Source organism: Salminus brasiliensis, chromosome 16 (genome assembly GCF_030463535.1).
Source record: "Salminus brasiliensis chromosome 16, fSalBra1.hap2, whole genome shotgun sequence".
Classification (NCBI taxonomy): Eukaryota; Metazoa; Chordata; class Actinopteri; order Characiformes; family Bryconidae; genus Salminus; species Salminus brasiliensis.
This window is the reverse complement of record NC_132893.1, coordinates 32075724-32090871: the sequence shown is the minus strand read 5'-3', so window position 1 is coordinate 32090871 and position 15148 is coordinate 32075724. Positions and strand designations below refer to the sequence as shown.

Below are 15148 nucleotides of genomic sequence, written 5' to 3'. Positions count from 1 at the left end.
GCTAAATACTCACCTGTGGTCCAAATTTGCTGGTCCATGTAGGACTGGAGTGTAGTGCCGTCCAGCTGCTGGGCATTGGGTGTCTTCATGGGCTCGTCCACAGACACAGTCTTGCGTAGGCGCTCAATCTGATGAGTACCCCACAGAACCCAACATCGCAATATTGAGGGCCCATAAACTACAGAGTAAACTAAAGCCGGTCAAGCATCTCAGTTTGGTCAACAATCTATACTGAGTTGAGCCTCGAAAACATCAGTAAATGAGCTGCAGCTGAAACTGAAGCTGTGTATGAGGTTTAGTCTGTGGCTCCGCCCCTCAATTTGTTTACTGTTTATTCCCATCTGCAGGTTAGCCCCCCCATCACATGGAGAGGCCTTTCTATTCTCAGACTGCTGACCATGGACCACTGTTGTTAGTGGTGTTGATGGGATGTGAACTAATGAGCTCCTCTGAGTCCCTTTACAAGCAGGCAGTTAGACAGTCACTCCACTCTAGAGCTGTGAAGCCATACATATTTTTGTGTCTGAGGAAGAAAGGAAGGGAAATTCACTCAGAACTGGGATTTTATATAGTGTCATTTCACAGCTCTAGACCGGCCCTACAGTCTAACTGCTGTTCATCAAGTGTGAGGAACACATAAGCTCAAATCCCAGCAAGGGCTCAGAACTGCACTGTCTAAAATGTCCTAGTCTTGGGATGTCATGTGATAGGGGGAGCTCTAACCTGCAGATAGGAAAAAACAGTAAACAGATTAAGGGGGCGGAGCCACAGACTAAACATCTTGCACAATATTGAATCAGTTTCAGCTGCAGCTCATTTACTGATGTTTTTGAGGCTCAATTCAGTATGGATTGTCAATCAAACTGAGACACAGTGGTAAAAAATGTGAGTTAGGAGAACGTTTGACTAAACGTTTTTTAGTTAAGTTGAGTTAACTAAAAAAAATAAACGTAAGTTTGTTACTGTATCATATAAATGTGTTGGCTTTATGGCATCCCAAATCACTTATCCATCCAAGATACTTATACAGAACGTATCTATTCAAGGCTATATAGAACGAGCATATTGTCTGAGGCATTACAGAAAAGAATAGATCTTAACCTCATCTCCCCATATGAAATGATAGCCATCTATCAGCCATTTATAACATCACCCCATAAAAGAGAGAGCGAGAGTTAATAAAGTAATTGCATTCGGGAGGACTGCGGCATACCTTCCAGAGGAACTGGATGAAGTCCAGCAGGACCAGCGGGGAGAAGGAGGGGATGCTGGAGGTGTAGGTGCTGATCTTAGCGCTGCGGCCGCCCATGTGGTGAACTTTCTTGCCCTCTGTAAATTGTGGGTAGACCTCCAAGCCAAGCTCCCCGATCAGCTCCATAACATGGGTCTGTGATCTGAGCAGAAACGGCATAATACGTTGCAGTAAAATACGAGGCACCAAATGCATACATAATAAAGCCTTTTGCTTGTTTGGGACTCAATGAAAGCCAACGTTTCTCTCGTCTCACTCTGTGCCGCCTTTTATGATTCATCTCAAGGCTCCTTTATGAAAGTGCAGCTCAAAGTGTTTCACTAATGGTAAAGAAATTGGACGAACGCCACAAGCATTTCATTTTTCAATCCAGTGCGTGCTCTCTCGCTAAGCAGCTGGCCTGGCTATGCTTTGGGTTCAATCTAATAAACATCCAAGTAAATAAAGATCTAATGTCAGTTGCAGCCTATATTTAACGGCAAAAAAAAAACAACGCACAAAGGCATGGAGATTATTACTGAATTGCAACGCTTGTTTAACGCAGTGGAAGTTCTCCTCCTCTTGAAGAACTTCCTTCCTGCAGACTTTGGAGCCAGTCTTAATCCACCCCACCTAATCCAACCAATCAGGGAATTCAGAAGTTCTCGATTGGCCAAATGAGATCTGGGTTGAGGTCTGGGTTGGAGCTGATACCTGCAGGAAGCTTCAGTAGCTTTCCAGGAGTCCACTAGGTTGGAGATCAATGGTGAATGTGATTTTGTTTACCCTAACAGGGCAGCTCAACCGAGCGGTCACAAACTTTTCGAGGCAGCATAGAGATATTTTTGTAGTTTTATTGTCATGCTTCTGCTTTAGCTTTCAGACAAAGATATCCAATTTACAACACTGCCACCTTGTGGATATAATCAGCTTTACACATTCAGTTTAATGAGGGGAATAAGGTCAAACCAGATTTTTTTTTTTGGTTAAGACACACTGTTGCGTAGGTGCTCAATCTGAGTACCCCACAGAGCACAACATCACAATATTGAGCTAACCAAAGGGCTTATAAACTACAGAGTAAACTAAAGCCAGGCTAGCATCTCAGTTTGGTCAACAATCCATACTGAGTTGAGCCTCAAAAACATCAGTAAATGAGCTGCAGCTGAAAATGATTAAATATTGTGTAAGATGTTAAGTCTGTGGCTCCGCCCCCTCAATCTGTTTACTGTTTATTCCCATCTGCAGGTTAGAGCTCGCCCTATCACATGGAGATTGACGGTTGTTAGTGATGCTGTGACTAACTAATGAGCTCATTTGAGTCTCTTGACAAGCAGGCAGTTAGACAGTCACTCCACTCTGTGGAGCTGTGAAGCCTTGTACATTTCTGTATCTGAGTTTACAACAGTGCCACCCAGTGGATATAATCAACTTTACACATTCAATTAAATGAGGGGAATAAGGTCAAACAGCCCTGTTATTTTAATTTTTTTTGTTTAGGCAACTTAAAACTATTATAAAACACAGTTTCAAGCGTGTATATATACAAAACCATTTGACCTAATAGCTTTCTGTGATGTAGCTTTAAGAATCATTAAAGACATCTGATCACCACACCACCTGACTCAGTTTCTCTTCACAGCAAGAGAACCGCTCTGAACTGCCTGTGAAATTCCACCTTTAAAGTAACTGCATTCACAGATTTATTAAAAAGTCAGTGGGCGAAGCCACAAGTGCAGCTTGCTGCAAACCAGCGCCAACTTACCTGCCTACCCACTGCCCTCCCATGTCCCAGGTGTCAACGCCGTGGGCAGCTGGCAACCGCTCAACTAAGGTTCGGCCCCCTACGCGGCCTGTGCAGAGCCAACAGTGAGAAGTACATTGTTATAGAAGACTCGTATCTGCGGACGATTCGGCAGTGTGTGGTTTTCCGCACAAGCTGCGAATGTTAGATATGATTGTCAGGAGTGTCGTGTTGAAGCACCTTTGCCCTCCAAAACCAACACTTTGAGCTTGGCATTCCTCTTCCTGAGCAGCTGAGCGGCGCTGAGTCCAGAGAGGCCTGCACCCACCACAACCACATCGCAATGTTCCTCACACATGGCAGGAGAAGCTGCTCGATTCATGCACCAGCTGTAGACTGTTAGCCTGGGCTGAACTTTCAGCTGGTTTTGCCTGTGGGCTTGAAGCTGACAGCGAGATAAACTTGGGGGGAAAGTTCATTGGGCACATGCAGCTTTTATCACCGTGGGATACTATTGGCCATTTGCTGAACATCTGAAGGGTTCTACCGCCACTGAATGGCCAGCGCTAGGGAAGATAGAGCACAATGCACTACAGTTTCACTACTAAGGGACCGTCTAAAAATAAATGTAAGTAAATAAATATTGACTATACTGTCTGTCCTCTGGACTCTACCTGCCTATAGTCAGTGGCTGCTGAGAAATCCAGATTGGTCAGCTTGCTCAAGCTAGTTTGCCAGGCAAGCACATCCCACTACACCAATAAGAGTCTTTGGGCAAGATTCCTAACCAGCTAAACCATCAAACTCGGTAGCCTAGCAGCTTAACCGGTTGACTGACCAACATGGGGAATGTTTGTGCCTAGTCTACCTGGTCCTCCAGACCATCTGAAACCTTAATTTGAACTTGAAATCTACTGAATATCCATCAGCCATAACATTAGCACCACTGACAGGTGATGCAAAGGCATTGCTTATCTTCATCTACAGGGGCTCTTGTCAAGGGTTGGATATACAGCACTTTGACATGGGTCAAATTCTAGTGATGCTCGATGACTGACTGGGTCAGAACATCTCCAAAACACCAGGCTTGTGGAGTCCATGCCAAGGGGAACCTACTCAGTATCAGGCACGTGGCGCTAATGTTGTGGCTGATTGGTGTATGTCAAAGTTAAAAGCAAATGTTAGGGATGTCCTGATCTGATCCAGGCCTATTTGGATGGATTGGATATTGAATCTTTTAATCCTGATCCAGCTCCAAGCCTGCAGTGTAGAACTGTTTGACAGAGGGAAACTAAAGCTTATAGAGTTTCCTCTGTTTAAACCAGACACTCGCAAACTCGGGAGAATTAAGCTGCTACCTCTGAATCTTGAATGCCTCCAATAAATCAGTAAGCTTGGAGAAAGGTACTTCAGCTAATTTACTGTAATATCTTATACAACAACCCGACTTACTCCTGAATTATGATAATAATCAAACAGCGGAAAAACTTTGGGGTCATAGGTTTTAAAAGGGAAACAAGGGGATTTGTCAATTTGTGCAACTGAACAAGCCGACATGAATGAAAAAAAAACATATATAGTCATTTTTCAGCCCTTTTATAGATAAATATGTGGTAAACAATTTTTTTTTAAATGTGGGTGTAATTTTGAGGCGGTCCCTTAGCGACGGTGGGGCAGACAATCATCTTTTCTGCACTATTCTCCTCAGCAAAATAATAAAATACACTATTTTAAAATAAATGTACCTGTACTCAGCCCTCTCCTGACTGAGAATATACAACTCTGACAAAGAGAAGAGAAAAACAGGTGTGTGATAAAGGAAACTAGAGGAAATTAGAGTTGTGGCTTGTTAGTGTCCGTGAACTCAGCCGAGGCTCCCCCAGTTCTCCACAGGCAGAATTACACAGCAGGGAACCAGATATTCCCTGAGGCCTGTCGTTGTTACATGCTTTATGGGAATGCATGCCTATATAGGACACAGTAAAGGCTATAGACAGTCTATACCTGAAAACTCTCTGCAGTTCTGTTAGGAATTTAATGATCCCATTCTTACCGACCGATTGCTTTTACCTTTTCATGTTATAATGGGCACCCAATACAAAACTGCTGTATATCTCATTTTAAATAATACAATTTTAAATAATAAAATTCTACATTATTGGAGGAAAATATATAGAATCAATTTAAACAATTTAAAAAATAATGTGCTTGTTTTAAAAGGTATTTCAGGTCATTTTGCCCAACTTAAAAGTAAGAGAATTTTGCTTGTTTCGTTGAGTAATTAATGTAATTTTATAATTAAAACAAATATATATATATATATATATATTTCCATATGTGTTAGCTGAATATATATATATATATATATATATATATATATATATACATATATATATATATATATATATATATATATATATATATATATATATATATATACATATATATATATATATATATATATATATATATACACATTTTGGATGTTCCTGCATTTCAATAAACAATTCAGACCAGGTCTGAATTTTAGTTTATTTTATGACATTTTCTGAAGTAATAATTAAGATATATATTATAATGTTGCTAATTCTGCTTGTTTCAACAAAAATATATATTTTTTCTAGTTTTGAGAAATATTTCAGATAATTTAGTTTTTACCACAATCAAAATAATTCAGATATTCTTTTCAGTTTTAAGAAATCATGGAGAAACATTTGCCCATCTCAAGAAATAATTCAGAACATTTTCAGTGCTTCAACAAAAAAAAATCGGATAATTTTGCCCATCTCAAAATGCTTGTTTCAAAAAAGAATTCAGATATTTTTCCCAGCCTCACAAAACAGTTCACATAATTTTACCAAAAATTTTCAGATAAATTTACTTGTTTCAACAAAAAATAATTCAGATTCTTTTTCTCATCTCATAACATAATAAATCGCTTGTTTAAAAGCATCTCAAAAATAGTGTAGATATAAGTATAAGTATATATAGTGTAAGAAATAAGTTATATACTTTTGCATTTCAATAATAATAATAAGTGGAAATGCTTGTTTTAAGAAGCAAAATTATTGGAATAATTCAGATAATTTTGCTTATTTTAAGAATTGATTCATATTATCTTGCTTGTCTAAAGAAATACATGTTATCTCAAAATAAGAAGCAAAAAATATCTAATAATATAACAATCTCGTAATGAGAAATACTAGATATAACAGGTCGATCTAAAATTGCTGAAGCCCAGATATATGTATCTTCTGCAGTGTAAAAAGTTCTAACGCCAAATCAGCTGTAAATGCTGGCCTACCCTCACGCTTTTATTTAACCTGTCTTTTCCTTTGTTAACCAACAGCTTGTTACCCCACCCCTTTGTTTTGCTGGGTGGAGTAACAGCTCTTAGTTACCTGAGACCTGTCCCAGAGGAGCATGCCTGTCGCCATGGCACCATTTATATGCCAAACTACACACAGCACGCTCCTCTCCCGTGGAGCCTGAGGCGCCGGGAGATCTGTAGAGGCTGTTGATAAGAGAACAGCGCAGCTCTTTCAGGTAGGAGTCCTTCTTTAATTATGCTAATGTATTTCTGTCTTAGTACTTAGTGGGGATATTTACAACACCAGCCTGTGTTCCCAATTAAAATGTTTTGACGTTTTATTGCCCTCCTGAGCAGCTACAGTAAGCACTTAGCTTTATAAATTATTCATGACCAGCCCAACCTGTGGCTGAGCTGCTAGACGACCTGTTTGTGAATTTAAAAGGAAGCGAAACATTTTTACCGGGCGACACCTGATAGGTCTGGGAGTACAGCAGGCCGCCCGGCTGGAATCAGAGCTAAAAGGAGTGGGATCGTTCTGAAGTGGGTTTTGGTGTGTATGTGTGTGTGTGTGTGTGTGTGTGTGTGTGTGATGTGTCACTCCAGGAAAGCAGCATGGTCAGAGGCCTCAGGTTTTCGGGTTTGAACCACAAGGCTTGGAGTCAAGCTTTCGTAAGCATGGACAGGTAAGCAGGTTCTGCTATGTCGCAGCGACCAGTTTCGGCTTGTGGTACTGTATTTGCTCTGTTTGCTGTATTTGCATTCTGATGCTATCTACCTGTTTTGCGAGGAGTTGGTGTCTCTGCGCGTGTTTGAATGGTTGTGTAATTTGCGTATTCACGTCTTTCATCCTCGCCATAATGACTGGAATGAAGCTTCACACCGCAGCGGAAAGAGTGCCATGATTTTAAAAAGGCCTTGATAAATCAAAACTGTGGTGTAGATAGACGTAGAGGATCGCTCAATTACTGCCACTACCATTACTAAAGTGCCATCAAATGCATTTATTAAGAATTTTAAGTATTGGGACGCCTGCTCTTTGATTGTTTCTTCTGAAATCAACAAGGGCATTCAAAAGAGTTTACCCTGCTTTGGTCGGAGTAACTGTTTTTAGGGAAGAAGGCTTGGAGCTGCATTGCTGTGTGGATCTGATTACACTCAGCAACAAGAGCGTTAGTGAGGTCAGAATATTGGATGATCAACACCCCACCCAACCTCATCCCACTAAAAGTACTGGATGGAGCACCAGCCATCATTTCAGAGAACACTGGAGTTCCACTGCTCCACAGCTCAATGCTGGGGGGCTTCTTTATACCCCTCTAGCCCACGCCTGGCATTTTAGACATGGTGCAGATGTTTATCTACTCCAGAGAGTAGATCATCTATTGGCAGTACTTCTCTACAAGGACTAGATAAGCTGTGTGTGTGTGCAACATAATGTAGCTGAGTGCATTTATTAGAAGGGGTGTCCACAAACATTTGGGTTGGTTTCCCAGACATGGATTAAGCCAAGTCAACAAGGGAATAAACGTAAGAGAAGTTTGCTTGTTTCATTGAGTAATTCATGTAATTTTATAATTTGATATTTTTAATATTACAGCTAATATTTATTAAAAATAAACAATTCAGACCATTTTGCTTTTTTTCAATAAATAATTCAGATTATTCAGAAATTTTGGATTGTTTCAGGATATCATTGTATTCTTTGTATATTATTCAGGATATTTTGCAATCTGAAGTAATAATTAAGATATTATATATATATATATAAATTCTCTAATTTAGCTTGTTTCAACAAATCTAATATTTTTTTTTTTAAGAAATAATTCAGATAATTCAGGTAATTTAGATTGTTTCAGGATGTCATTCTATTCTTTCTAAACCATTATTCATTATTCTATATCATTATTATCTTATATATTTAGCTAATTTTGTTCGTTTTAACAAACAAAAATCAGATATTTTTTCTAGTTTCAAGAAATAATTCATATAATTTACTACAAAGACTACAAAGCATTCTAAATAGGAATTCTCCATTGAATTAAAAAATATATATATAGTCGAGGACTAGGCCTACTTCCCTGTCTGGGAAACCGACCCACAGTGTAGTAAGTGGCCATTGATTTTCCTCGAACCCTTCGGTGGGTTCGTGAAAAAAACGCTAAGCTCTACTTTTTTTTAACTGGTTCATGTCATCACAACGGCCCACATTAGCCATGTAGCATAGCATAGCATAACTATGTATTGAACACTATAAGACTGTCTCACTCGGGCTTAGTAAGGTCCTCTAGCACACACAAAGATAAGCATACTGTCCAGTAAGACTCAGGGAGGATTATATATATATATATAGATAGATAAATATATATATATATATATATATATATATATATATATATATATAATGAACACTGTACCGAGTATGGAGCTAGTTTATGATGTGGTACCACTTTTCAACCCTACTGGACGTTATGGGGAGGTGTTTGAGAGTCCCAAGAACCTCTTATAGGTCTTTTACTAAAGCTCTATGTCCAAGCAACACAGTGCTGCTGCAGAAGGGCCGTGATTAGTGCGGAAACCTGATAAGATCTCAGTGAATTTGTTTCATAACAAGACACAGCGCGTAAAATCTGACGTGCGAGCAGTCACCCTGCAGATAGAGGCTCTTTGTGTGCCTCGGCTGTAATTGTGTTTTGATGGTTGCTCCTCTCGCTAATGTGGAATCTCCATCTCGATGGAAATGTGCTTGGACAGGCATTTTGCCTAATCATCAGCACACACTGACTCACAGTGTTTCTGGATAATGCTAGAAAACTCTCTCTCTCTCTCTCTCTTTTTTTTTTTTTTTTTGTTGCTCCGCATTGCCACGCATAAGCATTTGTCTTGAGATCCCCGAGCGATTGAGTGGGATGAAGTCTCCCACAAAAGAACACCCAAGTATGAATTCATATCATTCTGTGCCTCACAGAAACTCCAGAACACACACACATACACACACACTCTTTTAAAAGCAATATATATATATATATATACTTACTACAGGGTTCTTGGATTGGACATTTATGGTTCTAGGAAAACCATTAATTGGGGTGAAACCATGGTGGACGTTTGAGCCTTGAACAGGTTCACAGTTTCCCTGCGTTTTTCGCTGGGTTTACCCCAAATGCAGTGGATCAGCGATGGATGTGATGCATGTCTGAAGCTTTGAGGGGGCGTATTTAAGCTGGATTACTTTGAATGTCATTTGTATGTGATTTGACTGTCTGATACAAAAAAACCACCCCCCCAAACATCCCCAAAATACTCCATATAGTCAGTAGGATTGAAACGCCACAGATGATCACGGATGTTCACATCGGACGTCGGAATTGAAACAGGTTCAACCCAACAAACAAACAGGAAAAAATAGCATGAGGACTATAAAGCGAGCTCGTTAAATTTACCAAAAGACACCCAACCCGTCATCAAAAGTGCAGTAGAGTGCAGTAGTCCTGTGTTGAATGGAAGGATAAAAGGAATTCAGGCCCCATTTTGGTGGTTAGCCTTCTTTTCATGTCACCAAAGTGAATCATGAGTTTGATTGGAACAGAACTACTGTTGCCAAAGGAGCTCTCAGCTCTGTGGCTCTCAGAGGTGACTCAGGGGTTAGAGCTCTGGGCTATTAATGACAGGGTTGTGGGTTCGATACCCCGGCTCGGCAAACTGCCACTGTTGGGCCCTCACCCTCTTTGCTCCCAGGGTGCTGCAGTAATGGCTGCCCGCCACGCCAGACATGTGTGCTCATTGTCCACTGTGTGGGTTTCACTGGTTTCACTGCACAAATGGGTCCATCTGTGTCTTATTTTGTCTTCTTTGAATTATAGAAGGTAAGTATTACTTAGCATGCTTGTAGAAACCACTGCAGATTCATACCGGATTTAAATCACGGATCACTCAAATTACACCACCTTCCCCAGTAAAACTAATCCAGCTCAAATAGGGCTTAAAGGAGCCCAACAGTGGAAACTCTGTTTATCTTGGCATAGATGAATAATAAGAGTTTGGTGCATGAAACTGACATTTTCTTTTCTGGGATTCTCTCATCTCATACAGAACTCCCCAAAGACCCACCACTGGCCGAACACAGTGGTCCTGGCCCCTTCCTGCCTTACTTTTCACAATAACACTGTTTCTCAGTACAGGTACGTTCTCAGCTGTCTCCTATCTCCTTTTTTATCGCCATTGTGAAATGTTGCTGGATAAAATTTAATATTGTGGTTTCAGATGAGGCTTAATCCCTTGATTTAATTACTTGAGTTACGAATTATTCAGTAATTAATATAAATGATGTATTAAATGCTATGAAACTAGTATAATTAGTTTGTTTGAGGACAAGAATTTAAAGTACAGGCTTTTAGAGTTAAAAGGGTTCTGTTTGCAGAGAACCTTACAGAGTATTGTAAGCATTAACTGGCTAAAAGCTATATTTTCTTACTAATTGAATGTATTGTTTACTTAAATGTAAACCCACATAAACATAAAGTCAGTGGTCAGTGAGAGTGTCTACCTGTAATTAACTCTATATAACATTAGAATAAACTTCAATAAACATAAAGTCAGTGGTCAGTGAGAGTGTCTACCTGTAATTAACTCTATATAACATTAGAATAAACTTCAATAAACATAAAGTCAGTGGTAAGAGAGAGTGTCTACCTGTAATTAACTCTATATAACATTAGAATAAACTTCAATAAACATAAAGTCAGTGGTCAGTGAGAGTGTCTACCTGTAATTAACTCTATATAACATTAGAATAAACCCAAATAAACATAAAGTCAGTAGTCAGAATGTACTGTTGGTCAGTAAAGTTATTGATGTGTTGGCTAGGAGATTGAAATGAGAACACAGGTGTGGTGCTGATCTTCTCAGTGAACTGCATACGGACTGTATGGATTTATTAAGTTCCACTATTAGTTCACCTGATTTACTTGAAGGAAGAGTTGGTTAGATGGGAACTGGAAATAGTGGCCTTCTTCCAGGAGAGTTTTTGGGAATGCTGCTAACATTCTAACACACATCAAAGCACAATGTATTGATTCTATGCATTTATTCTAATATTACTGGGGGGTTTGGACCCACTGTCCAGACAAATGGATGTCTGCATGATCTTTGCACATAGTGTAGAAGACCTATAGACCTTAGGGGCCTTAGACCTTAGACCTTGTAGGGTATTGCAGTTGACACCAGTGTTGGTATTGACCACTACTTGGGTTAAACATTGGGGGAAATGACATTTGATTGGTTTGGGTGCAATTAATGTTCAATTAATGTTTGTATGCATTTTCTATGTACTGTTTATGATAGTATCCACTTGTTGTCCTGAGGTTTCCAGCTATTCAGTCCCAGAATCAATATACACTGTTAGGACGATTGGTTTTCATTTTCTACTGTCTACAATCACAGTCTTAAACCTTTTTTGGTGAAAGTTCCCCCTTAGAAAGATGTTATTGTTGGAGGAGGAGAGAAAATTGCTCTGAGCACACACTTTTCTGGAGAGAAACTGCACTGCTGAGAAAGAAAACGCCTGTGACATTTAAGGCCCTGCATCAAAAAAGAGCCCTTAAGAAAGATCTCAGCTTTTACTTCTCAGAATAGTTCGAAAAGATGGTGGCAGCCATGTAAACAAAACAAACCCGACCCTTTATTACAGACGTAACTGTACACAGATACAGGGACTGGCCTGTATTTGTGGTTTGTATTGAATCAAATCTTCCTCTGATGGTGGACAGATGTAGCTCTGGCTATGAGGGTGACCTCCAGAGGGCCTCTGACCTTACAGCTTGCCCAGGGGGAAAAGGGAACAGTGGACTGCATCTACACTCCAGACCCTGAAGATGTGGGAGAGCTGGACATCGAGTGGTCGCTGGTCAGTCCAGACACCACGAAGAAAGACCAGCTGGTGAGTAGAGCTGGTGAATTTATTACCAGCTTCTTTGGAGCGATACCATAGAGGGACCACCTCAGGCTTCCTATTAAGAACCTTCAATGAATGCAATTATCTAATCAGCCAATCATATAGCAGAAGTGCAATGCTTATAGTCATGCAGACTGATTTCGAGACTGGCATGATGGTTGATGCCGGAAGGGCTGGTTTTGAGGATTTCAGCACAACAGTCGCTAGAGTTCCTCAGAATAATGTAGTAAAGAAAACACCTCCAGTGAGTCTTTCAGCCAAGAACAGAAAGCTGAGGCTGCAGTGGCTCAGCACAGGCTCTCCAACACTGGATAGCTGAAGACATAACATAGCCTGGCAGCTTGCCGGGCCCAGGTATTGAACCCACAACCCTGTCATCAATAGCCCGGATGGCCTGGGTCAGAATTGGCTGCCGACAGCAAAGCCCCATGGTCATGGTCCCAACCTGCCTGGTGTCAACAGTCCAACCTGGTGGAGTTGGTGTAAGGGCATGGGGAATGCCACAGTATTGTTGCTAACCAGGTGTATCACTTATGACCACATTTAATCCATCTTCTAACAGCTACCTCCAAGCAGGACGATGCACCATGTCAAACTGGTTTCATCCAGACCTGGACTTTTGCTTAGCGTGCATATTTAATTTCTCCTATTTGGGATTAGTAGAACCAAACAAGTATAAAAACCTAATGGGCAGTGGTTGCTCAGCGGTTAGAGCGCCAGGATATCGATAACAGGGTTGTGGGTTCGATTCCCGGGCTCGGCAAGCTGCCACTGTTGGGCCCTTGAGCAAGGCCCTTTACCCTCTCTGCTCCCCGGGCGCTGGAGTTGGCTGCCCCTAACGTGTGTGTGTGTGTGTGTGTGTGTGTTTGTGTGTGTTCACTACCAGATGGGTTAAATGCGGAGGACACATTTCGTTGTACAGTCCACACTGTACAGTGACAAATACGTGCACCTTTAATCTAGGCTTCGTACAGAAAGTTGTTTTTGCAAATCAATGTCCTCATATGAGGCCAAAGGTCAAAGTTGGAAAAAATGAAGTATCATGGTGCAAAGAAGCAGAAATGTAATGTAGGGTCTCAAGAGGTTACGGGAGAATAGCAGCTTAAAAGGTCACTTGAAAGATCTGCAGGAACTGCATGGTGCAGTCATGTCAACATGGACCAATTGAGGCCGTTTTGGGAGCAAATAGGTGGTCTAGAACTATATAGCGTTCCTAATAAAGTGCTGGCTGAGTGTATGCAGTATGAATAATTGACCATTTGTGAATATCTGCGTGTTCTGTCTGTCAGATCATATCATATTCAGGCGGAAAGAAATATATCCATGCCAACCCAGCGGAAGGCGTGGACTTTGCAGCTGGTGACCCAACTCAGGGCGACGCATCTCTCTCCATTGGCTCAGTGGACACGGCCCATGGTGGAACGTACCAGTGCAAAGTGAAGAAATCTCCCGGAGTGGACATGCACAAAGTCTCACTGGTGGTGATGGGTAATGCCTTTTTTTTTTTTCAATTGTCTCTCATTGTTGAATATGGTACTGACAGTAAACCCACATGATCATAACCCCCTCTGGCCCACCCCACCCCCACCCCCAGCACTAGCAAACCTCCCAAAACTACGAGAGAAAGGACTTAACACATTTCGCTGTAAAAGGCGACTGTTTTCGAACCACCGTACAAACAGCCAACACGCTCGCAGTAAAGTACCGGGTCCCCAGCTCTGCTACACCGACACTGGGGTTTAGTTAGCTGGTGTTGGTGTGGCAGAGCTGGGGACCCGGTACTTTCGTACGGTTGCTGGAAAACGGTAAGGGGAGAGAGCACTATTTAACCACCTGGGAAGAGGGCAGGCGTGTGGTGCTCTCTCTGACTCCGGCTGCTGATGGCAAAGCGGTATGGCTCAGGATTCGAGGGGTAATGCTTTGTAGTGTTGCGTTTTGTTGGTGCAGGGTTCGTCCTATGACCAAAATATTGCTATATATATATACTCACTCGAGAGTCTGCAGTTAATGAAGTCATCTTCGTGGGCAGGCATTGCTCATTAATCCTCATTAATGCACACATTGGCTCCAGCGAATCTGTCATTTTACTTACTTTTGTTTCCTGTAGATGTTGGCAAAGAGATAACAAAACAGCGTGAACACGTTTGGCAGCTTTTTGCATGTTGCACAGCTCTCACTCTTTCTCTGGAAGAGAGCTGCTTAACAAGTAATACAGACTTTTGCTCAAAACAAGGAAGCCAGGCTCGAGTAGAGAGCACACAGTGTAGACTGGAGGGCTCCTGTTGTATATACAAAGCCGCTGGTACTGTATGTACCTTCGTCCACATGGGAAACGGTGTTGGAGGTCAAGGAAAACTGAGCTTTTTGAAAGCGGTATTGTCGTGTGAGCGAGCTAAACGCAGCTTTCTGAAAACGCTGACATCACACTGCTAGCTTGAGCATTACTGGTGATGAAGCGTGGAGATCTGGATCCGAGATGTGGACTCAGGAAGTTGGCACTTACAAGTGATACATTTATGTCGGCCTTTTTAAAAGCTGTGACATGATAATCATTGATCGACAATGTATGGACAAAAGTATTGGGACACCTGCTTATTCTTGGTTTCTTCAGAAATCAATGGTACTCCACTCTATGGGGTCTCTACTCTACTGTCCAGGGAGGCCGGCTGTCTACTAGATTTTGGAGGAGCATTGCTGTGAGGATTTGATTGTGACAAGAGATCATTCCAGAGAACACAGTTCTTCCACTGCTCCACAGCGCAATGCCGGGGGGCCTCATACCCCTCTATAGCCCACGTCTGGCATTAGGCAGCAGCATGGTGCTAGTAGGTTCATGTCTATCTGCTTCAGAGAGTCCTATTCTATTGGCAGTACTTCTCCACAGGGACTAGACAAGCTGTTTGTGTGCAT

The 15148-nt window shown here is 41.4% G+C and overlaps 2 protein-coding genes across 2 annotated transcripts in view; one reads left to right on the top strand and one right to left on the bottom strand.

Moving 5' to 3' along the window:
* LOC140537085 (probable flavin-containing monoamine oxidase A) overlaps window positions 1–3333 on the bottom strand; it is an 80012-nt gene extending 76679 nt beyond the window's left edge. The window contains exons 1-4 of the mRNA XM_072659259.1: window positions 3216–3333; window positions 2997–3084; window positions 1214–1394; window positions 14–128 (exon numbers count right to left, since the gene is read on the bottom strand). Of these exons, the coding sequence (XP_072515360.1) occupies window positions 14–128; window positions 1214–1394; window positions 2997–3084; window positions 3216–3333 (502 nt within the window). The remainder of the gene's footprint in view (window positions 1–13; window positions 129–1213; window positions 1395–2996; window positions 3085–3215) is intronic.
* A 7071-nt stretch (window positions 3334–10404) lies between these two features.
* Window positions 10405–15148, top strand: part of vsig8a (V-set and immunoglobulin domain containing 8a) — a 7874-nt gene continuing 3130 nt past the window's right edge. The window contains exons 1-3 of the mRNA XM_072659210.1: window positions 10405–10466; window positions 12054–12223; window positions 13528–13726. Coding sequence (XP_072515311.1) covers window positions 12068–12223; window positions 13528–13726 — 355 coding nt within the window. The 5' untranslated portion in view covers window positions 10405–10466; window positions 12054–12067. The remainder of the gene's footprint in view (window positions 10467–12053; window positions 12224–13527; window positions 13727–15148) is intronic.